Consider the following 25880-nt stretch of genomic DNA (forward strand, 5'->3'; position numbering starts at 1 on the left):
TGGGAGCAGCGGCTGTACGTGCCTGGTGACACATAGCGGTGAGTACCACAGCCGTGGGGCGAGAGTCCCAGAGACAGGGTCTTCGTGGCTCTGAGGTTATTTCCCCCTGCATGACCCTGCCACAACAGGGTAGTGGTAGGGATTCTGGTCGAAGGATAGGTCCAATCCTATTCAAGACAAATGACACCACAACTAGGCCTACACCAAGCAGCTAGTTCAAATGTGTAGAGATTAGGGAAACTAAAATTTTACCGTTGCCAGAATTCAGGACACACAGTGAGACTCCTGCAGCTTGGTGGCCCTACTAGAGCCCTCGGTTGGAGCTTCAGGGTGCTATTCATGTTCTGTTGATCTAGCTCAAGGGCTGGCAAGCCGCAGCTCACAAGCCAAATCTGGCCCACAACCTGTTTTTGTAAATGAAATTTTATTGGACCATAGCCATGCTCACTCATTTGCTTTTGTGATATGCTGGCAGAGTTGAACAGTTAGCTGAAAGCCTAAAATATTTTGTTTGGCCTTTTATAAAAAGTTGGCCAACCCGTTTTTGGTACTCAGGAAGAAAATAGAGCAATGTTTCTCAACTCTTGCTGCACACTATAATTGCCTGAATATATTTCAAAATACAGTGATGCCAGGGGCCCCATCATAGACCACTGAGTAAGTATCATGGAGAATGAGAGCTGACAATTGCTATCTTTTCAAAACTCCCCACAGGACTCTAATATGCAGCCAGGATTGATAACCACAGGAATACAGGCTTTGGGAAGGGATGCCCATATCCTTCACAGGCACAGTGACGAAGGCAGAAATCTGGGCAACTCCCCTGTCTTAGAGTAAAGGAAAAGGGGACACTTACAGTGTTGAGGATTGGCCTAGCCCTGACTCTACCAAGGATACCTACCTTGGACCCAAGATGAGAGCCTGAACCAATGGCCATTAAATCCCTTGCTTTGGTAGTTGCTGAGCATCTTACCATAATAATTCACACAGGAGTCAGAGAACTGACAGTTGGTGCCAGTCTCTAGTCCCGGGAGGGAGGCCTAACTGTGTTGATGGGCTCAGTCCCTAAGCACCTGGTGGACCTATCCTATTTCAGGTGCAAATAATCATTAATGAAGTGTGCCACCACTCCAGGTGCTGGTAATAAAGAATCCAAAAGTGAGGACATAGACTTTGAGAGCTGGTCATAAAAAACATTACAGCGTCTGTCTTACTGTCTTGGATCACTCACTCTGGAGGAATCCGGACACCATGTTTGTGAGGACACTCAAGTGGCCCATGGAGACATTCATGCAGTGAGGGAGCAGTCTTCTGCCCACAGCCATGTGATTGAATCATTGGGAAGAGGGCCCTCCATCCCCAGTCAAGCCTTCACATGATGACTGCAGATACAGCCAACGTCCTGACCTCAATTTCATGCTAGAACCACCCACATAAGCCAACCTCAAATTCTTGACCTACAGAAACTGTGTGAGGTAATACATGTTTGTTGTTTTAAACTTCTATGTTAGGGGTGGTTTGGAGAACTAATAAAACCATCAAAACAAACAGGTTTATATTCAGTGTTGAGCTTTTCAACTTCATTCATAACATGCACAATATTGTCAGACGTTGAATCAACAGAACAAATTTCCAAAAAGTTTATTCAGTTCCTCGAACTGAACTTTTAAAGTTTTGAGCCAATTTGGCATTGACTTAAACTTATTTCTTTTGATGTATCTGATGACATTAATATAAAACTGGCATCATTTAACTCCAAAGTTCTGCTAATGAAACACATCAATAATAATAGCCTTGCTTCTCATATGTGAAATAAGAAAAACTGGAACGGAAAATGAAATTATTTTAGAATAATCACTTGAATTACTTAAATGAAAAGTCATGCTTCGCAAAGTGATATATCAACGTGCTTCCCGCAGTAGCCATGTGCTGAAACAATTGTCTTTGAGCAGTCATATTAAAATAATTAGGAATTTTTGAAGTAGATGGGGTTGCTTATTTAGTGGATTTGCTAAGTGCTGGTGTCTCCCTGGCTCCTATGGTATATTGTAAATGCCATTTTCTTTCATTAGTTTTCTGAGCTTAAACAAATGTAATCAAAATTTAGAGGACTTAGAAAAGCTCTGATGCCGTTGTAGGACACTTACAGTGAATTACAGCATGAGCTCGAAACCTCCAATATATCTAAAACCCAATTTATGATAGGCTGCACAGAGAAAAAGAATGCATTGTTCTGCTGAAGTATACTGTTTAATATCAGCTTGTGTGTTTGTTTATAGTGTTCAGTTAGTATAAAGTGTGTGTGTATATATAAATTAAACCGAGGCTATTTGATAGCATAACACAATTTGGATGTAATCCTAAATTATATAGTTACCTCAACCAATTTGAAATTCATTTGTCTTTTATAGCTTTCTTAAATTAAAAAGAACATTGTTTTTGGTGTAACATTGCTCCATCAAGATCTGCATGTGCATTATCTCCATTGTGGGGATTTTAAAATTATGTCCACAAATTCTCTGACACTCACCCCTTCAAAAGGTGGAGCCTACTTCTGCACCCTGAGTGGGCTTAGTGATTCCCGTCTAAGGATGACCGCATGCCAGAGGGAAAACAGTAACCACGATGAAATAGAAATCATAACCACAATGAAGTATATGTAGAAATTTATTTCAAAAAAGTGAAAATAAAAGGGATAGCCAAAATGCTTCCTATATTAACAAACAATAAAAAAAACTGCTCACTTTTAGATAACTGGGTCAAATTAACAATCATATTGAAAATCATGAGATGAAAAAGCATCACATGTCAACTCTTGTGAAATACAGTTCAAGATGTAGAGAGAAATACACCCCTCAAATGCATCTATCAGAAAACAAACAAACAAAAATAGACAAAATAAGGAAACATTCAACTCAACAAGCTACAAAAAGGATAAGAATAAACTATCAGAAAGTATAAAGAAATAGAAGAAAGTAATAAGCCAAGACAGAAGAATTTATCCCAAAAGACAAGGAAAAAAAGAAAAAAGAAAAAAAGAAATTAATAAAACATAAAAGAATCTGAGGAGTTAAAAACAAAAACATGTTCTCTGGAAAGATTAACAAGATAAACGTCTAATAAAGTAGACCAAGAAAAAGAGAAATGAGACACAAATAAATATTAGGGATGAAAAGACCGATTTGCAAATAGAGTATAAATGTTAAAATCATAAGAAAATAACATGAATAACTTTATAGCAATAAATTTGAAAACAGATGAAATGGATAATCTCCTAAAAAAATAAAACTTACTAACTCGTGAAAAGTAGAACACTTTAAAGAGTCTATGACATTTAAAGCCATTGAATTAGTTGAGTATCTGCCCATTCTACCCTCACCCCATAAAATAAAAGCACCAGGTGATTTTATGGGTGAGTTTTACCAAACATTCAAGAATCCTAACTCATTTTATGATACTAGTGTATCATTGATAGCAAAACCAAATGGAAACAATATAAGAAAATTTAGGTTAATTTCTCTTATGAATATAAATAAATACAAGAAAGATCATAGGTTGATTTTATTTGTGAACAAAGACGCAAAATTTGAAAAAAATATTTTTTAAACTCACAAATATATTACTAGTAATAATAGCACTGATCATGACCAAGTAGTGTTTATCCTAAGAATGCAAGAATGGTTCAACATTAGAAAATCTATTTATGTAATCCACCTCAAGGACAGAGGAAGGAAAAACAACAACTTGTCATCTAAATAGATGTAGAAAAAGCATTTGATAAAACTCATCATCCATTCAGGACTTTAAAATATAAGCAAAGAATAGAAAGATACTTCCTAATACAGAGTATTATGTACCCCAAACCTATACATGTGTATCACATTTAGTACTTAAAATAGTCCATCTTAAAGCTAATCAAGAAACAAGGAAGACTGTTTACTAAGAAGTCTTGCCAGCACAGTAAGATGAGAAAAAAAGATGTGACATTCCATAGGCACTGTCCTCAGAACTACTGCCAAGCTGACCATGACAAAGCTCCACATTATGTAGGCATGAGGAGGTGTTGAATTAAGGAAAGTGCTTTCCCAAAAATGTAATTAATTGTAATTTTGTGACAATTAACTACAAAACCATTTCTAGTAAGACATGTCAAAATGTATATTCTTTTGTTGATAGAAAATGTAACCTTTTCATTTCCTAAAGGCTGTTGGTTTTGCTATTAGGGAAGCTCTGACAACAGATATGTTTGATTTCTCTCTCTTTTCCAGCAACGGCTAGAATCCTAACCACAGAGCCTTTGGAAGATGGGACTCAAGCAGTAAAGCAGTTTCTTCAACATTTCTAGCACCATAACTTGACTAGCTCACCTAGAATAGAGAGAGCGTGACATGCTATTCATGTCAGATTCTCTAGCACCAAATCTCAAGAAATATTTTTAAATCTCTATAAAACTATCAATAAAGATCTGTGTGGGTCTGGTATTAGAACCTGATAGCCCACCTTACACTTAGCATCTGCCAGGACAGTATCTTCAAACTTTATTGCTTGCATACCTCTAAACACATTTTGGGAAAATACGTACCACTTCACATTATTTTTTAAATTGATAACTAACATTTACCATCATAAATTTAAATAAGTTTAAGATCTCCAGTGGCATATTATACTTACATTTTTAAAAACTGTTATATCATTCTTTTAAATGTATCTAACAGAATCTAAATACTATAGCAATTTGATTCCCACCATCACCGTATCGTCTGTGGTCATACCACCCTCGGCACGACTGATCTCGTCGTGTACCATCATCAATATAATAATACAAGAACAAACTCTTCAACAGTCAGACATTTAACATCATTCATTGGGTCAGTATTTTTATTCCACTTACCTCACAGAATTATAGCATATTTTAGTGCTTAAAATATTTTTATTTACCCCCATAATACTGTTCTGTAACAAAATATAAGTTGAAATTTTAAAAAATTAATTTCCTGTGACCAGACTATAGGTATTAAAAATACATTTTTCTAAGTTATTAAATAACTACTAGAACACAAATGATAAAAACATAAAGAGAAGAAAGAATAAAACAACAACACAGAAAATCTAAGACACATATGGTTTATGGTGAAAATTGAGTAGAACAGGAGAGAAGGAATGGAGCAAAAGTGCTATTTGTAGAGTTCATGCCTCAGAATTTTCCAAAAAATGACTGAAGACATCTAATCCCTGATTCAAGTAGTTTTACAATCCCAAACAAACAACAACAACAAAAATCCACACCTAGAGACACCACAGTAAAACTGTTTAAAACCAAAAACAAAGAGAAAATCAAAGCAGCCGGGGGAGGGTGGGGTGAGGGATACATTCCTTACAAGGAATAATAAAACTCCGATTCTTTGCAACAGACACAGTGGAATCCCAAAGATGCAAGACACTGTGCTGTGATGAAAGACAGGAATTGCCAAAGATGCAGGGAAGAGTGGAGGTCAATACAAAGAGGACATATGACAAATACAAACTAACATACAGGCTAATAAAGCAGTAATGTCTTGTGGGTTTTAAAATATAAAGAAATGCTTGAAAACAATAGTACAAAAAAACAATAGTGTTGAAATTATTCTAAGGTCCTTGAATTGTCCTCCAGGAAGTGGTTAAAGTATTAATTCATATGAGATATTAAGCCAAATGTGTATTGTAATAAACTCCAGGATAACCTTGAATAATAAACCATACACATTTACAATGTAAAGTTAAGATAATAGAAGGATATAAGAATAAAAGATACTCATGAAGACTACGGGTGCCTGGAAAACAAACAACCTCATGAGTCCAAAAGAAGCGAAAAAAGAACACACAAGCAATGAGACAATTAGAAAAATATAAAACTTATCTATGATTATATTATGTAAATGAGCTAAATATTACTATTAAAAAACAAAGGTTGTTAGACTGGATAAAGAACACTGACATTTTAAAGGCATATGCAACTCTAGAAAATTGTGGTCATCCAGGTTTGCAAATATTGACTAATACTGGGAAAGACGAGCACTCACACAAGTATCAAAACAGTTGTAAGAGACTCTGCTGGTTGTCCTTCCATATATCTATTCTCCCCACCTTCCTCAGCAACAGAACTCCTGACTTTGAGCTGGACATATGGCTACTAGGAATAAAGATATTGTCCAGCTGCTCTTGAAGCTCGAGATTGACAGGAGAAAAAATTCTTCCTGAAGGATGTGTGTGTTGTGTGTGACTTGTGAAGAGCATCCTCACAGCAAGCGAGCATGTTCCTCTTTCTTCCTTTGTGCTGACTGTAAAGTGCACAACAGCTGGGGCTTGCTTGGGCTGTCAGCTTGGGCCATGAAGTGGAATCACAATTTGAGAATAGTGAAGCAACAACTAAGAAACCTAGGTCCATGTACATACGTAAGAAACCTCGGTCTGTCTATGGAGTACAGCCCTCAACTGCTTACATCTGGACTTCATTTACAAAAGAGAGAAATTTCTTGTTTAAGAAATTTGCTTTGGACTGTTTGTCATTCAGAGCCAAACCTAATTAATACTGAAGTCTCAAGAACTCCCCCCCAAATTAAAGAGCATTAACATGTAGATCTTGGGGGCGCCTGGGTGGCTCAGTCGGTTAAGCAGCTGCCTTCGGCTCAGGTCATGATCCCAAGGTCCTGGGATCAAGCCCTGCATCCGGCTTCCTGCTCAGCAGGAAGTCTGCTTCTCCCTCTCCCACTCCCCCTGCTTGTGTTCCCTCTCTCGCTGTGTCTGTCTCTATCAAATAAATAAAATCTTTTAAAAAAAAATAAATAAAAATAAAAAGTAGATCTTGGTCTCATATCCGAAATATATATATAAATATATATTAATCAATATGTACTATAATTATTAATATATTAATATATATTAAATATATATTTTAAAGTCTTACAACTCAACAACAAAAATTTTAAAATGAGCAGAGGATTTATATAGCTATTCTCCAAAGACGATACACAAAATGGTCAATGAACACATGAAAAGATGCACAACATCATTAATCATTAGAGAAATTCAAATCAGACCCACAATGAAATACCACTTCACATCCACTAGGATGGCAACAACTGGGAAAAAAACAAAATAGTAAGTGTTGGCATGGATGGGAAGATTTTGGAGCCCTTGTACACTGCTGAGAATATAAATGTGGCAGCTACTATGGCAAACAGTTTGGTGTTTCCTCAAAAAGTTAAAAACAGAACTACCAGCAATTCTGCTCCTATGTATATACTCCAAAGAATTGAAAACATGTACTCATAAAAATACTTGTACATGAATGTTCATAGACACATTGTTCACAGCAGCAAAAAAAACAAAAACAAAAACAAAAAACACAATTCACATGTCCATCAAGAGATGAATGGATAAACAAACTGTGGTATACACATCCTGTGGAATATTATTCAGCCATAAAAAGTAATGACATACTGATACATGCCACCATGTGCATGAGCCTTGAAAACATGCCAAGTAAAAGAAAGCAGATATAAAAGGTCACATGTTATATAGGTAAATCCACAGAGACAGAAAGTAGATTGGTGGTTACCAGGGGTAGGGTGGGAGATTAAGGAGTAACTGTTAAATTGTACTAAATGCCACTCAGCTGTCCATTTAAAAATGGCTGTTATGTGAATTTCACTTCATTTTTTAAAAAGTAAATCTAGCAAAAATTATGAACCAAGAAACCCTATTAGGAATAGGTTTTTATTAAAAGAGCCTAGTGAACTGGGTATTTACCCCAAAGATACAAAAGTAGGGACCCGAAAGGCTACATGCACCCCGATGTTTATAGCAGCAATGTCCACAATAGCCAAACTGTGGAAAGAGCCAAGATGTCCATCAACAGATGAATGGATAAAGAAGATGTGGTATATATATACAATGGAATATTATGCAGCCATCAAAAGGAATAAGATCTTGGCATTTGCAACGACGTGGATGGAACTGGAGGGTATTATGCTGAGCGAAATAAGTCAAACAGAGAAAGACATGTATCATATGACCTCACTGATATGAGGAATTCTTAATCTCAGGAAACAAACTGAGTGTTGCTGGAGTGGGGGGTGGGGTGGGAGGGATGGGGTGACTGGGTGATGGACACTGGGGAGGGTATGTGCTCTGGTAAGCGCTGTGAATTGTGCAAGACTGTTGAATCTCAGATCTGTACCTCTGAAACAAATAATGCAATATATGTTAAGAAAGAAAAAAAGAAGAAGAAGAATGTAGCAGGAGGGGAAGAATCAAGGGGGGGAAATCGGAGGGGGAGAAGAACCATGAGAGACGATGGACTCTGAAAAACAAACTGAGGGTTCTAGAGGGGAGGGGGTTGGGAGGATGGGTTAGCCTGGTGATGGGTATTGAGGAGGGCACATTCTGCATGGAGCACTGGGTGTTATGCACAAACAATGAATCATGGAACACTATATCTAAAACTAATGATGTAATGTATGGGGATTAACATAACAATAAAAAAATTAAAAAAAAAAAAAAGAGCCTAGTGAAAGTCCTAATAAAAGATTGTTCTATAGCCAGTAACAAGTAAATCTGAATCAGTTTTAAACCTATTTGATCAATCCAAACTTGCCTCAGTTTATCTTAATTGATCAATGACAACTTGCCTCTGGAAGCCAATCATTCAGTGACAGTCTCATACTTCAAAGGCCAACCAATCAACAATAAACTTATCAGTAAATCTGCTGAAAGCCAGCTGGCCCCAGGTCTTGCCAGAATAACCATGTCTGTAAGACTGACCATTCAATCCACTCGACCTCTGCAACCAACTGAACACCATAACAATCCCTCACTCAAAAACCTTATATAAAATTAGCAGTTGGGTTTATTCAAAATGATGGGCCTAACCAGCATAACTCTCCCTTTCCCAGCTATTGTTTCAGTTATCAAGTGGTAATCTTCATCTCTTCCTTGGACAATTCCCACAAGAAGATTATTTAGAATACCTCATTTGACCGTATTCCAGTGGATCCTTGGACCAACAGGAAAGATCAGTGGCTTCTTGAGCCCCACATTCCAGCAGGTCTCAGACCTGTTGCCAGGTGAGTTTCTCAAAAACAATCTGAACTTAGACCAGTTTCATTGAGTTCTTATTGCTGAATTTATCTAAGACTTCTAAACAAATAGATCTCCATATAAGTTTATTTATTAGACTTTGTCTTGTCTATATGATAACCTACCTTCTGATTTAGAGGTGAACTATTTGGTAAATATTTTTGCCATTATCCTACCTATTTTCCCACTGCTTGGTTTGTTTGCACATTTTTGTTCATCTATTTATACAAAATCTTGTTTTAAGTATTCCTGTTTTGTCCGTTATTGTCTTGCGTGTGTTGAATGTATAAGGAAATACTTCATAGGGAACAGACAGACGCAATAGGCTCCAAATCAGTATAAATTGGCCCTAAAGACTAATGGCCCATTAGACTGATGACAATTGGCTGCTAGAATGATTGGTCGAATTTTGCTTTGGGTCATCTTCATGAGTACTCCTCAAGGCCTGGCAATTTGTAAAAGAAGTTCACTTTGTTTAGTCTTTATTTCAGGATCATCAGTGGCTGGGGTCATTGATCAGCAGCTCTTTCCTCTCCTCTGCTTGGTTGGGGACCCTCGTCTACTGCTAACAAATACACTTTGGACAAATGCAGTGCCTTTTTCTTGTCGTTGATTTGTCTACATCAAAGGCACAACCTCCTCCTAACAGTTTTCACTACAATCCTAACCCTTGTGCTTAACTTGGTAAGTGGCAAAATTTTGCTAAAAAATGACTTACAATTACTTATAGCCATTTTAAGGAACTTCTGATATGCCAAAATTAATACATTCAAAGGAGCTCTAGAAAAATCAGGAGGGAAAAGCCTGAAGTATTCAACAGTCAACTTTTGATTGGTATGCTGAGATCTCAAACTGAAATACCGAAAACTCACTGCCATTCAAGCCTTCTGAAATCCACCTCCTCACACCTTTCCCTCTTGATCTTTACCAAATTCCTTCTGTCTTTCTGCACCTTCTTTTACCTCGAAAAAAAAGTGATCCTTTGCTCAAAGTTTTTCTTAGGATAGAACAATTACATCATATCATATCCCTTCAAAACTATTAGAGCAGAATGCAGATCTAAAGAAACTGATATTTAATCTTGGTCTGGAGTCAAGTAGAGAGCATTATATAATCAAGGATTTTCTTAACCTTCGGAAAACAAATTTGCTGTAGAATTCAGAATTTTGTTAGATATTTGTTGTCCTGGAGTCTGTACCAACAAGTTCACTTAATTATTAGCCCCTCAGATGGGAACAAAATAGTTAAAAGCAGCAAAATCAATAACAACAAAGATCCCAAAACTAGGAGATGGTTTAAATAACCCAGTTTCCTCATAATTCAATGTATGACCCTGAAAGGGGAAGCAAACAGGAAATGTACTACATAAGGCCATTCCAGAAGCCTTTCCCTCATAGACAGATTGGACGAAAATTCAAAATTATAAATAAATAAGATGAGTAAGTAGCAGACTCTGAAAATTGAAACAATATTCTGGGGTACCCTCAAGAGCTAATTTGTAAAGGCAGATGGGCTTGTCCTTTTTCTTTTTTTTAATGAAAATAGGACTTAAAAATGACAATTTAGAAGATGTCACTTAACATTTCAAAAAGCTAGAAATCAAAACAAATTTCTGACCCTCAAGATAAAACAACTGGTATCAAAAATAAGACCAAAAGGTTTTATGTTCTGTAAGAATTAGGCAGCTCTGGACAAGGATACCATAAGCAGAAGGGGCCTTAGGAAAAATGAATGCCCTATAATGGATAAAAACAGGACAACTATCCAAAGTCTCTCTACTAATGCCATTCCAGGAGACATCAGCACTTAAAAATTCCCTGACCTTCTTCTAAACTAGGGAGACAGGTTTATAAATAAAGATGGACAACAAAATACAGATATGGGTCACTTTATAAACTAATAATTCCACTACCACAGAATACCAGATCCCTCAGAGTACTGAAACCAAATAGTGGAAATGTCTAAATCTTTAACTGTTATTCTGGGACCAATATTAAGATATAGTACTTTCTTTATGACACAACCATTTAATAAGTAAGGTTCTACTTAATATATGAAACTGCCAGGTAACACTGCAAGATTTTTTTTTAAAGCTCTGGAAAATTCTATATATGATTAAAGCATAGCTGATTTGGACATATAACTACACTGTGTATGCAATTTCAAAAATAATCAAGTGGTAAGCTATGATCCCAGAATTCTTTTTTTAAGATTTTACTTATTTGAGAGAGAGAGCACAGAAGGAGAGGGAGAGGGAGAAGCAGACTCCCCGCTGAGCAGAGAGCCCAATGAGAGGCTGCAAGGCTTGATCCCAGGACCCCGAGATCATGACCTGAGCTGAAGGCAGATGCCTAACCAACTGGGCCTCCCACGCACCCATAATCCCAGAATTCTTACAGGCAAAGACTCTCAAGACATAGGTAAAGTATTTGGATCTGAATTTAACAACAGTCCAGACTGAATCTTCCTAGATTCTAATAAACCTTTCTTTCTGTCTGTACATGTAAAGTTAGGCCTGGACTGCAACTGTCCAATGCAACAGTCACTAGCCACAGGTGGCTAAGTAGGCACTTGAAATATGCCAAGTGTGACTGAGGAACTAAATTTAAAATTTATTTAATTTTAATTAATTTAAATTCCAAAATGGACATGTGATCCAGTTATTGGAAAACTTTTAAGTATGTTTGGGAAAATTTAGGTATATGAATTTACTTTCTTAACTGTAAATTTTCTGAAATCTAAATAAAGATCAAGTAATTCTGATGAAAATTTCCTATCTGAATTGAAATGTGTTGTAAATTTAAAATAACACACTGGATCTCAAAAATAATACAGAAAATGTAAAATATCTAATTTTTATATCAATTACATATCAAAATAGTATTTTGGATACCAAGTTAAAATGTGTTATTAAAATTAATTTCACCTATTTCTTCTTACATTTTTTAATGTGGCTACTTAGCAAAATTTAAAATTACATGTGGCTCACATTATATTTTTATTCAATAGGGCTTATTAGTCCTGCTCTAAGGCAATGGTTCTCTAGGGCCAATTTTACCACCCAAGGGACATCTGGCAATGTCTGGAAATTTTTGGTTGTCACAAATGGGATGCTGCACTGGCATCTAGTAGATGGAGGCCAGGAATGCTGCTAAACATCCTATAATACACAGGGCAGTTCCCTAAACAAAGAATTATGCACCTTAAAATGCCAAAAGTACTGAGGTTGAGAAACTCTGCTCTAATAGTTTTTCTGCAGCATGGCACACATAAAAACTCCATTGTCTCTTACAAGCTTATCCTTTGATCCAATAGCTTATTTTCTCTTGCATCAGAGAAACTGCTAACTAGACTAATTATAATTAGTTGAAGCATCTTCACATATGTACTAAGTTCACCTTTAAGTCTGATTATTATCAACCACAGCTAATATCACAATGCTGGAAGACTGAAAGTTTACCCCTTAAGATCAAGAACAAGACAAGCATATCTACTCTCAACACTTCTGTTCAACACTGGAGGTTCCAGCCAAGTCAATTAAGCAAGAAAAAGAAACAAAAGGAATCCAGACTGGAAAAGAAGTAAAACTCCTTATTTGCCATATCTTGTATATAATAGAACATCTTAAGGAATTTACACACACATATGTGCGCACACACGCACACACACACCCCTATTAGAATAAAGTAGTTCAGCAAGGTTGGAAGGTACAAGATCAATATGCAAATTAAATCTAATGGTACCACATAAAGTATATTATCACTTTCTCTTTCTCATTTTACCATCCAGTGCTATAGCCTTCTCAAGTCCATTAACTTTATTATCTTTAGCTGATGAAGAATCCCATGATTATGGTTCTGCAGTTCAAGAAGTGTCTATGCCCAGAACAGACATTTTGAACACTGTACTACTAAATTCTTACAAATACTGTTTGTTAATGGGTTTTATTTTTAAAAAATGAAAAGGAAGACTATTATCTGGATATACAACACACCAAAGTCTTTTAGAAAAATAGACTCAAGTGGACAAACTTGTAGTCTTTTATAGGTTCCTTTTTAAGAGTCTTTTATAGGACATATCACATTGCTAAGAAGAGTAAATAGATAGCCAGTATATTTTTGAAATAACATACCAATTTGGAATGCTACAGAAGCAGAGGTTCCTTAACCTAATAAAATCCGATATGAAATATACAAGTTATTTGGTGCTTTGGTGCCACCTAAAGAAGTTACTATCCTTAAAAAGAAATCCAGAGTTAAAAAAAAAAAAAAGATATTATCAAAGTTGTTAGATTAGCAGACCCCCATGCTAAATACCTTGCTGAGCCCAAAGTCTTTTTGCAAGGAACTTTTATAAAACAAAAAGACAAAATCATGGAGAAGTTCAAGCATTCCATCACAAATAAACAAACAGAATAACTGGGTTGGAAGACCTTAAGCCAGAAGAGCCACCCAGTTGCACCAGATAAAACCTAACACGGGCATTTATCAAATTCTTTCCTAAAACAACTTAGTACAGTGAGGACAAACTAGCCATGATAATAAACAAGCAAGGGAAGGGGAGTACTTGGATAGCAGAGGATACGGCTATCCAAGGAAAGTCCTGGAACAATAAGAGTAGAGGACTACTTACCTCCTCTTCAAATTAATTATAAAGCTATTTTTTAAATAAATAAATTTGTGTAGAATTAACACAGATAAGTAGGCTAATGGAATAGAATACAGAGTCCAGAAACCAATTTGCACATGCAAAGAGATTTGGTAATATAAGAGAGGAGCCACTACAAAGTTAATGGGGGAATGGGCATATTATTTAATAAGAGACGTTATGAGAACTGGCTATCAATATGGGGTAGGATTTCTACCTTACAACAATCACAAAATTTAATTTGAGGTGAATTAGGCATATTTTGAAATTTATAGCTTTTGAAGCAAAATAGAATTTTTCAGACTTCAGGGAAGGAATAAATTTTTAAAAACTAACACAGAAAGGGCTCAATCATAAAGGAAAAGGATGATAAATGTGACTAAACTTAACTGCAAAATTCTATATAATTAAGACGGCCACAGACCACATTAAAGTCAACCCACACACTAAAAGCTGCCATGTAATAGAGAAAAGTAGGCATATAGATAATAAATTCACAATGACCAATAAGTATATGAAATGAAGCTAAGGTTCTTGGTGGCCAGGGAAATATGAATTAAAACAAAAAGCTACTATCTCACAGCTCTGACTAGAAAAATTTAAAAATCTGAGAAGACTAAGTATTGGTGATGAGGCAAGAAAACCAGAACTCTCTTCCCTTACTGTTGGCAGTGCAAACTTGCACGCCACTTTGGAGAGCAACTGTCTTGACAAGATCTAAAGTCACAGAGTATACATATCACACAGTATACATATACATTTGGGGACATATGAGAGAATATCTAGGACATCTGTGTGAGAAAATGTTATCAAGGATGTACACCTGCAGCACTGTTCAAAATAGCAAAAAATAATAATTGAAATGACCATTATTGGGGGAATTGGCAAGTAAACTAATATACTATAAACAGCAGTTATGTTGAGTGAAAAAGCAAGTTACAAAAGATTACATACAATAGGCTATCGCAAATAAAAATATTTTTTAAACTGCTATATATTATTTATGGATACAAACACATGATAAAGTATAAAATCTTAAATAGGAAGGAGTCACACCAACTTCAGAACAGTAGGTTAGCTCTAGGGAGGGAAAGAGGAGATGGCATCAGGGAGGAGTACAAAAGAGGAATATTTTATTTCTTTAAAAATCAGAAGCAAATATGGCAAAATAGTTTGTGAAGAGTACAAGGGCATTTATATTATTACTCTGTATACTTGAAATATTTTATAATTAAAAAGAATCCTAATGGGCACATATGGTATAACAATCAAATAAGAACATTAATCATTCACACCACCAAAACTTATCAAATAATAACATTAATTATTTAAGCCACAGAAACTTATGTACAATACATTAGAGCATGTGATAAATAAGAGTTAAAAATAAATTCTAAAATTTGCAATTTACATTAGGGTTTTAAATTAATAATTTTGCTAATGGGCTTTGAATCTCATGCAATTTTTAATGTCCTTATGCTAGAATTTTAAGGGATGCTCTGCAGTGTTAAAGCTATATAAATAAAACTTTAATCAATGATATTCTGAATTTCAGTCTTATTTTGGAAAGCTTTTCTTTAGCATATAAACAGTAACAAGCTTTACATTTATATTTACAAGTCTCAAAGAAATGTGTTAAGAGTCCTAAGTATGAAGAGTAGGTATTCCATTTAATTATAGTGTTTCACCAAGAATCTGATGCCCTAGATACTAACGTGGAAAAACAATGCTCCATTATTCCCTTTTCTGTTCTACTTGAGGTTTGGGTCAGAAGCCAAGAAGTACCAATACTGGAAAAGTTATAAACAAGGTCTTATTATAAAACCATTTTTAAAGGAAAAGTGTGTAACTTTCACAGAGTAACACAATCCTTTGGGATTACTATGTCAGAGAGAGACATAGAAAGAGAATATTTTAAGAAAGGGGTTAAGAAGAGGTAGAATTTTGCTATCTGTTCTTCACTGACTGACTCCTTGAGTCTCAAGGCTATAAGATAATAAACACTAGGGAGAAAAATCCAAGAGACAGACAAAACTGGGTAGGATACTGGATCTACAAATTCAACTCAAGAGATCTGTAATTCATGCATAATACTTCACTCTTGACTACAATACTCTGACCACATTCATTCTATTTCAATAATAACCATTTTACCCAGTTGATGGTAAGCAGTGATTTTATTTAACATGACTTGCTTTTTGCCAATTAAACATTTGCAACAGAGATGATTAGCTGATCTTTCAAGTAAACTTGCTATTAGATATGCTAATATTTCCCATGTAATGGAAGACTGCAATAAAATTATTCCAAGTTCTAAACTTCCATACTTTTATAACTTGGGCACAATTTTTTTAAGGGTAACAGTGATGTGGCAAACGGCAGGTATTCACCTATTCCACTTCAGCCCATTATACTGAATTTTACTTAGTGCTAAAATTATTAACTTGTACTTCTAAAGGCTGGAAAAAATAAGCTCCCCCAAATCTCTAATGTAGTGTAACTCTGGCCAGTAAGAATAGCAAAATTTGCTTACAAAATTGAAAGCCTCCTATGACATTTTAAAATTTTTGTTTTTTCCACCAATTTTAAGTTTCAGAAATACTTATTTATTTCTTCCCTCTAGATAGAGGGGTAACTACCACTCTGCTTCATGAATGAAATAATCTAATTCTGTTTCTCTCAAATTCATACCCTCTAGAGACTCACTCAAATGGAGTAACAAGTTCACTGACAAGTCTGCAATTCAAATTTCACTAATACATGGAAATTTTTCCACAGCAAAAGGTCAGTGCTGTGAATTTAATTTTCTGAATTTCATAACCTTTGATTAATGGAGACACCTTAAAGTTCAGTTTACACTCTTTTATATAGGATTTCAGAGCATGCTTCAAATAGCTTATGATAAGCTATATTAATAGCTTAGCCTCATTTTTATCATTAAAATAATCTACAAATAGCAGAATACTAATTAATTTTGTTGTCATAACTAATAAATAAGTCCTAAAATATCTGTAGATATAAATCAACCCTCTCAATTCATTTGCCTCACTTGGACTCTTCTAGAACATAGATCAACAAACTGAATGGGCTTTTTAGCATAATACAGTTGTACAGTGCTTTCACAAATTCCAATTCTGTAATTTAGAGTTTTTCCATATTTATTTTTAAATATACAAAAAGATTAAACTATTAATATAAATATTTTCTCTCAAATATGTAATATTCTTATGTAAAAGAAAAGGTTTCCAAACATTTACAAAGCAATCTAAAGGTAAGTAAACCTGATTTTAGGATCATTACTTTAACCAAAATAATTTTCCAGAGAAGGTCCTATTTAAAAGTAATGCTCACTGGCCTCCTCCCATCAACACTTTAAGATGGATCCAGATCCACAGTCTTTGCTTGATTTACTTCAGGGATCACTTCCAATGGAAGGAAAAAATTCAGAAAAAGGTCTCACGACAGAGTGGACAAGTGGATTTGTTGCTAGACGTAAACCATTTGTACTGAAAAAGAAAAGGTTTTAAATGTTAAAAGAACCTTTTAAAGCTGTCATTTTACATATACATCCAAGGTAAGCTTAACAATGATTAAGTGGAAAAGGGAGAATACCAAAATTTTAGCTTTCTCCATTCATCTCCAAAATCAACACAACTCACGTTACTTCCAAAGGCTACAGTATGACTCTTTCTCCCTATGTTCCTGCACCCAACCACTAAGACATGTCAGGAAGACCTCCTTACGAAGCAACTGTATCTTGGGCAGCTTTCTTTTCAATATGATGTTTAAAAACAGTAAAGAGCTCTAACGCCAGATGGCCCCTGGTTCCAATTTTTTCAGTCTCCTTTATGGTCTAGATCTTATAGGACATGTACTGTCTGAGTGAGAGCTATAATAAAAACACTCATTTATTAAAGTGCTTTGATGCTACCAGTATCCGTGAATTACTAATTATCTTTTACAGATTTTGAAAAATCATTTTAATATGCCTCTCATTAACTACCATTAAGAGTTTAACATCATTTTCTAAAATTAGATATCACACATATAAATATACATAAAATATAAGTAAGTTAATTTCTCTTTGGACTTACCAAGCAGGCTGAATGGAACTTTTTCTTGCATGTTCTACAGGCTTTTTTGGGAAGAGAATAGTTGAAACCATGAATGACTGAGAAACATATCATGCAATCTTCAACACCCTCAAAACGTTTGTCTACATTATTTTTCCATAAGGCTAGGCCTTCCATAATACTTCCATTCTGTTAACAAAAAGAAAAAAAATAGAGTAAATATACTCTGAAGACCACCGAAGTTATTTTTATTCAATTTCATAAATTTTAAAGTTGAACTTTAATTAATTTTTTAAAAAAAGATTTTAGAGAGAGAGAGCGAGAGTGAGCACGAGAGACAGAGAGAGAGAGAGAGAGAGCGCACCAGCGGCAGGAGAGGCAGACTCCCCGCTGAGCAGGGAGCCTGAGATCACGAACTGAGCTGAAGGCAGACGCTTAACCGACTGAGCCACTCAGGCACCCCTGAATTTTAATTTAGAAAGAACAGAATCTGCTTGGCTATATTCACATCTCCTAAGTTTTCTGAACGTTGGTTTTAAAATGACCTCCCAAGTTTTAGAAACCAGATACAATTTTTTCTCCATTAAAGACAGACCTGAAAGAGAGGTTTTGCATCAATACATCAAGTTTTATAGTCTCAACGTGCAAACAACTAACATTTGTTTAAAAGTCAAAGATCTTTGAGAGTACTGTGATTTCTCTAGTCACAGAAGGAGAGTTGAAATGTTAGACTAAAAGTAGCTCCAAAGATATTCATTGATCCAGTATCTTACAAAGATTCCCTCTCAAACAGTTTCTTTAATACCACGCATTGTTCTGTGTCATCCACAATGTCAGTGGAGTAAAGTCAATTCCTCTCAAACACCAGAAAAAAAAATTGCAGAACCTTAAAAAGGAAAACAGCTCAGTAGGTAGGTTCAGGTCATTTAGGTATACATCTGTGTTGACCCAAGGAAATACAGTATCTCTGTCAACCTCAAGCAGAAGTGATATATTTTAAGTCTTACTTACCTTTCAAAGAGGAGGTCAGTAGTACTATCTGGAAAGCTGAATGTGCACAGAGAAACTTACCTGATGGGTGAGGTAAGTGCTTAACTGCAGCATCCAGTTCCGCCACTGCTGAACAGCCACACCTACTCTTTTCCCACTCTCCACAGTTATTGAACCCAGGGGGTAATTGGAAGGCAGCTGTATTATAAGTTCAATAACTATGTCCTCAATAGTGTAAGTAGCCATCACTTCTCGGGTAGTAGCTCGAGCTTTAACCTGCAACACAGGAAAGGTGATACCTTTTTGCAAATTTCTTTCCTTTCATTCAAAAAACATCTTGATAGGTTGACTATTGGCAGTCAGTCTTCATTCAAAGACAACACAGGTAAACATGTTGGTTTACTGGACAAGAGATATTTAATACATACATTTATATACCTGACATATTTTATAGTGATTTTTATGAAATTCAAAGTTAGTTTCAAAAGAAATCCTTCTCATAAAAAAGTATGTTTTATGATATTAGGGTTGCTGCATAAGTTTTGAACAGACCAGTGACAGAATGAATTCTTAATTATTGCTCTTCTTCCACACCCAGGGTATCAAATATCATCTATATTTAGAAGTCCCCTAAGTCTTTCTCTGACACAGAATTCTCTTGAGCTTTAAAGCCAACCATCAACCATTAGAATTATTTCCACCTGGTTTTAGTTTTCATACTAGCATTGCAAACAACATAAAACACAAATTACCATGCTTGACCAGTGTAGTCTTCTGACTGTCCTATTTCCAAGCTAAAAACCATAGCATCATCTTAAATTTTTCCTTCTACCTCCTCCCAGATATTAACTAGCTACAAGTTTGGATAAATCACCACAAAATTTTTAACATTCCTCTCCTTTAATGGAACATTCCCACTGATACTGCCTCACTCAGGCCCTCCTTGTTATTATAATGTTTACACCAGTGGGTCTCCCTGACTATGCATTTGCACCCAAGCTCCATGCCAACAGCCTATACTATACATTACAGTCAGAGCAATTTTACGCATTATAACACTGACAGTGTCACTTGCTTCAAAGGAAAATTTTCAGTGGCCAAATAGGACCAAATATTTTTTTTTTTTTTTTTTTTAAGATTTTATTTATTTATTTATTTATTTGACAGAGAGAGAGAGGGAACACAAGCAGGGGGAGCAGCAGAGGGAGAGGGAGAAAGAGAAGCAGGCTTCCTGCAGAGCAAGGAGCCTGATGCGGGGCTCGATCCCAGGACCCCGGGATCATGACCTGAGCCGAAGGCAGACGCTTAACCGACTGAGCCACCCAGGCGCCCCAGGACCAAATATTTTAAACCATCATTTGAGGCCTTCCCCAGTATGGCTGTAATTCATCATGGAAGCAACTGGTTCTCTATTTACCTTCAGGAATCCTGCTCTGTATGAATGCTGGCTTATTCATCATTTCTTAGGGCAATCACAGAAATTACATTCTCATCTCCAAGCTTTTTGCTTTTGCCATACTGCTTCCTCTATATTCAACACTTTTCTCCTCACTGCCCCTAAAACACAATCCTGCCCACTTCAAAGTAACCTTCCTCCATAAAGGTGCACCTAAACCCCTCAGTCAGATGAACCTTTCCCATGCTGATCGCAGAGCACGCTTCCTCTTAATGTGCCACTTTCCAGTTTCCAATGCAAAAAACATATCGGTATCACTCTTTTCCCTTTATTAGATTGTATGATATTACACAATAGGAAACTGACCCTACCAAACCATTCATTTCCCAAGTGATTGATACACAGTGCCTGGAATCTACAGGTGTTCCAATATATATTTTGAATGAACTAATGAATGTTCAAAAACCTCTGACAGGAGTAAATGAAATTATAACATTGTTTCAATCTATACATTAATACTGAGACTTGATACCCAAGAATGAAGTAGAAAATATAGTAGACAATTTCTGTAAATTCTGAACCAATGGTTAATATTGTGATGATACTCACTACAAATGAGAGACATAACCAATATTTAAACAACTTTTCCGGAAAAAATTCAAGATAATACTAACCGTCATGCCATTAAATAGTTGTGTACTTGTTTGCACAGAAGAAATTTCTTGAAAGGAAAGAACATTGCTGACATACTTGCTTGTAAATCTATCTACAATATTGAAAACACGCTTCTCACTACTATTCCACCACAGCCTAACCATGGCAGGCAAGTCTTTTAATGTCATATGATAGACTGAACAAGCCAAGTGTGGGATATGGTAGGGAAGAGTTGCTGTTTCTGAAGAAAAAACAAATTCTTAGTTAATAACATGTATTTCTTACATAGAATAAAAGACTAGAAAATCATTTTCAATTCTTTAAAACTAGAGCTAGAGCTCAAAAAACAAACATACTGAAGAAGCCAGAACTCTAGAGTATTAACTTTCTCTCACACATTCAAAATGAATCATTGGAATGGCAAAAAGAAGTAAAAAGAATGAAGATCCCAAATGACACTGAAAAATCTGCCTAGACATAGCATTCTATATTTCACATGACAGATCACAAAAAAAGGGAACATACATATTTTAAAAAGGACAACCCAAGCCCCTACGCCCAGGGAGTGGGGAAAAAAAAGTTAAATAAAAAGGAGGAAAAATTTAGGGGTGCCTAGCTGCTCGGTCGGTGGAGCACGATCTCCAGGTCATGAGTTTGAGACCCACATTGGGTATAGAGATTATAAATAAATAAACTTTTTAAAAAATTTAAAGATTGTCTTCTTATAAATTATGAAAAGGAGTCTGGTCCCTATACTTTCCCCAGAGCTCACTGTGAGGTTATACAAAAATCATAGAATATCCACCTCAGTACTCACAAGACATAGTACCCTCCTCACATCTCCAAGACATTTTAACATGCACTTCAATCTTCTGATAGCCAGGACACACATTTGGGGTTATTATCCAAACTCTGAAGAGTACAGCATAATAAATACAGCCTAATCTGGACCTAGTCTCCAAGAAAGAACACAAACACACATCGTACTGACCTCTAATACTCAACTGGAGCTCTTCTGTAAAGAATGTTTTAGGGTCCTTATTTGAGAGCTCAATAGCTGTCTCTGCATAGGTCGGATTTTCCGGCATAAGTCTGAACAGGTGATAGAGCAATTTATTCAAACTTTTTGTTTTTCGAAGGTACATTGAGTACAGTGCCCGAAGCTGGTGGAGAGTAAAGAATTTTTGTTAGTAAACCCAATTAAACCAAGTCAGTGAGAAGAACAAATCAAAGTAGAATAGACTGTACAAGAACACAGTGAAAAAGGCGTTAATTTGAAGACTTAGAACTACATGGAAGAGTCCTACAAAATACATGCCACATTCTTACTTCCCAAATGTGTCACTGACGGCGCTGCTCCCTTTCTTCATAAACAAGCAGTTTTCACTATCCCCTCATTATGAGACGGATTCTAACGTCTTTCTCAAACTATCTCCTTGTTAGTAAGTTCACCTCTGCTTTCTCTAAGAAAATCTGCTCCCCACTCCCCAGATGATTTGCTCCCTCTCCTCCCAAGTCTTCCACATACCCCTCCCGCACCATAGTTCTTAATCTTACAAAAGTCCTACTTAAAACTAATCCCATTTTTATGGCTGACCTCACACCACAGCAAACACTCCAGCATCCCTTTAGAAAAAGAGAGCAACAAACTAGTAGTCCAAAATGTCTTGGGGTCTTGTTTTGTAAAACAGGATTTCACTCAAAAATATGGATTTCTGGCTGCGCCTGGGCAGCTCAGTCGGGTAAGTGTCCGACTCTTGGTTTTGGCTCAGGTCATGATCTCATGGGTCATAGGATTAAGCCCTGTGTCAGGCTCGCACTCAGTGGGGAGTCTGTCTGAAGATTGTCTCCCTTTGCCCCTCTCCCCATTCCCATGAGTATGCTCTCTCTCTCAAAATAAATAAATCTTCAAAAAATATATGGATTTCTGGTTCCTTTTTTAAAAATAGGAAAATCTTGTAAAATAAGTCAGTCAGAGAAAGACAAATACCATATGATTTCACTCATATGTGGAATTTAAGAAACAAAAGAAAAAAAAAGCCACAAACAACCAAAAAACAGACTCTTAACTATAGAGAACAAACTGATGGTTCCCAGAGGGGAGGTGGGTGGGGGGTGTGTGAAATAGGTGATGGGGATTAAGGAGGGCACTTGTGATGAGCACTGGGTGATGTACAGAATTATATAATCACTATACTGTACACCTGGAACTAATACAACACTGTATGTTAACCATACGGGGATTAAAATTTTAAGAAATAGGAAAATCTGGCATCACTCGGTGCACTAAAGGCATCTGTGTGCTTCAGAACTCATTCCTCAATAACCCAGTTTTCATATGTTCACATTTACTTTGCAACTCTTTGGTATGTGTACCGGTTTTAAAATTATTCTTCCCACTAAAGCATGTATCTCCTCTTGGTGCAAGACACCATTTTCTGAACACTACAAATGCTCACATACAAGTATCAAGCCATAGGATATGGAATTTATTTTTAAAATATGTTGATCAAAGTACCTAACAATGGAGAAATCTGGAGGACACTACTTTTCCAAGTAACCAAACTTTGTATCACCAATAAAGGACACATTGACATTCTGTGCTTCCTGAGGTGACACACTGAGGACACATCACCAAGTGCAGTAAGTACTCTTGCTGAAAATTAACCAGAAACTCATCATGAGGAAACAATCAGACAAATTCAAATCCTAACAGAGTCTACAAAATAACCAACCTGAATGACAATAAAGAAAAGACAGGTAGGGAAATTATGGGTTAAAGAAATATGACAAACATGATGCAAACATGATCCTTGATCAAATCCTCAATAGAGAAGGAATAAAACTATAAAGGACATTACAGGGACAACCAAAATTATTTGAACACAAATTAGATTATTGCATTAAAATTAAATTTGAGTATAATAACTATATCAATACATGTCCTTGTTCTTAGGAGATACATGTTTAAATACTTTTCGTAAAAGTATTCATGAATCTGCAACTTTCAAATAGATGAGCAGAGAAAAAGGAAATACAAAGAAAGTAAATATAGAGAAAACACGTACAAAGGTACCAACATTAGGGTGCCTGGGTTGCTCAGTTGGTTGGGCGTCCGACTTGGTTTTGGCTCAAGTCATGATCTCAGGGTCATGAGACTGAGTCCCACGTAAGGCTCCATGCTCAGTGGGGAGTCTGCATGAGATTCTCTCTTCCTCTCCCTCTCCCTGCTGCGCTCTCTCTCTCTCCAAAAATAAATAAATCTTCAAAGGTAGCAACATTTAAAAATTTGTGACTCTAGGAAAAGGGTACATGACTTTTCATTGAATTACTCTTCTACCTCCTCTGTAAATCTGAATTAAAAAAAAAGTTGGAAGTAGAATTTTAAAAAGCTAATGATACATATCAATGGATTTTTTTGATAAAGGTTAGTATCCAAAATATATAAAGAACTTATAAGAACACCCAAAAACCAAAAATAATCCAGTTAAAAAATAGGCAGAAGACATGAATAGACATTTTTCCAAAGACATTCAGATGGCCAACAGACACAAAAAAAGATTACCAACATCACTCATCCTCAGGGAAATGCAAATCAAAACTAATGACATACCATCTCACACCTGTCAGAATGGCAAAAATCAAAAACACAAGAAACAAGTGTTGGCGAGGCTGTGCAAAAAAAGGAACCCTCTTGCACTGCTGGTGTGAATGCAACTGGTGCAGCCACTCTGGAAAACAGTATGGAGGTTCCTCAAAAAAGTTATAGAACTACCCTGGGATGACTGGCTGGCTCAGTCAGTAGAACCCACAATCCTTGATCTAAGGGTTGTGAGTTCAAGCCCCCACGTTGGGCACAGAGCCTACTAAAAAACAGTAATAACAACAACAAATGTCAGGTAATCTTTACAGAAAAATAGATCTGGTGTGGGTGGCACAGATCAACTGACCTGTAGCACTGAAATAATTAAAGTACTGTTGCATTTCATTAAAAAAAAAAAAAAATAGAACTATCCCACGATCCAGCACTACTGGTATTTACTCTAAAGATACAAAAATACAGATTCGAAGGGGTATACACCGTGATGCTTATAGCAGCATTATCAACAATAGCCAAATTATGGAAAGAGCCCCAATGTCCATCAACTGATGAACGGATAAAGAAGATGTGGTATATATACAATGGAATATTACTCAGCCATCAAGAATGAAATCTTGCCATTTGCAACAACACAGATTAAGCTACAGAGTATAATGCTAAGCAAAGTAAGTCAGAGAAAGACAAATACCATATGATCTCCCTCAAATGTGGACTTTAAGAAAGAAAACTGATGAACATAGGGGAAAAAGAAAGAGAGGCAAACCATAAGAAACTTTTTTTAAATGGGAAACTGCAGAATTATTTTATTTTTTGTTGTTGTTTTTAAGATTTTTTATTTATTTATTTGAGAGAGAGCGCACGAGCAGGGCAGAGGGAAATGGACGAGAAGACTCCCGGCTGAGCAGAGGGCTCGATCCCAGGACTACATCCCAGGGCTTGATCCCAGGACTCCAGGATCATGACCTGAGCAGAAGGCAGATGCTTAACTGACTGAGCCACCCAGGCACCCCAAGACACTCTTAACTATAATGTACAAACCGAGGGTTGTTAGAGGGGAGGTGGGCAGGATGATGGGCTAAATGGGTGGTAAGTATTAAGGAGGGTACTTGTGATGAGCACTGGGTGTTGATTAATAAATGATTAATCACTAAATTCTACTCCTGAAACTAATATTACACTGTATGTTAACTAACTGGAATTTAAATAAAAACTTGAAAAAAAAAATCAATGGACTTTTAAAAACACATGTATATTACCCAGAAATCCCACTCCTAGCTGTACAACACAAGAGAAATGAAAATATATGTCCACCCAAAAATTCATTACAATGTTCCCAGTAGCTTTATTCACAATAACCAAAAAGTGGAAACAACCTAAACATCCACCAATCGATAAATGAATA

The 25880-nt window shown here is 36.1% G+C and overlaps 1 protein-coding gene across 2 annotated transcripts in view; it reads right to left on the reverse strand.

Moving 5' to 3' along the window:
- Nucleotides 1–12049: 12049 nt before the first annotated feature.
- The window catches only part of LTN1 (listerin E3 ubiquitin protein ligase 1), a 66027-nt gene continuing 52196 nt past the window's right edge, over nt 12050–25880 (reverse strand). Inside the window, exons 26-30 of one of the 2 annotated variants that reach the window (XM_032393274.1) lie at nt 21869–22040; nt 20898–21118; nt 18909–19103; nt 17859–18026; nt 12050–17270 (exon numbers count right to left, since the gene is read on the reverse strand). In XM_032393274.1, the coding sequence (XP_032249165.1) occupies nt 17208–17270; nt 17859–18026; nt 18909–19103; nt 20898–21118; nt 21869–22040 (819 nt within the window). In that variant the 3' untranslated portion in view covers nt 12050–17207. The remainder of the gene's footprint in view (nt 17271–17858; nt 18027–18908; nt 19104–20897; nt 21119–21868; nt 22041–25880) is intronic. The other variant, XM_032393275.1, reaches the window with a different exon arrangement.

This window comes from Phoca vitulina, unplaced genomic scaffold (assembly GCF_004348235.1).
Source record: "Phoca vitulina isolate PV1807 unplaced genomic scaffold, GSC_HSeal_1.0 scaffold72, whole genome shotgun sequence".
NCBI lineage: Eukaryota > Metazoa > Chordata > Mammalia > Carnivora > Phocidae > Phoca > Phoca vitulina.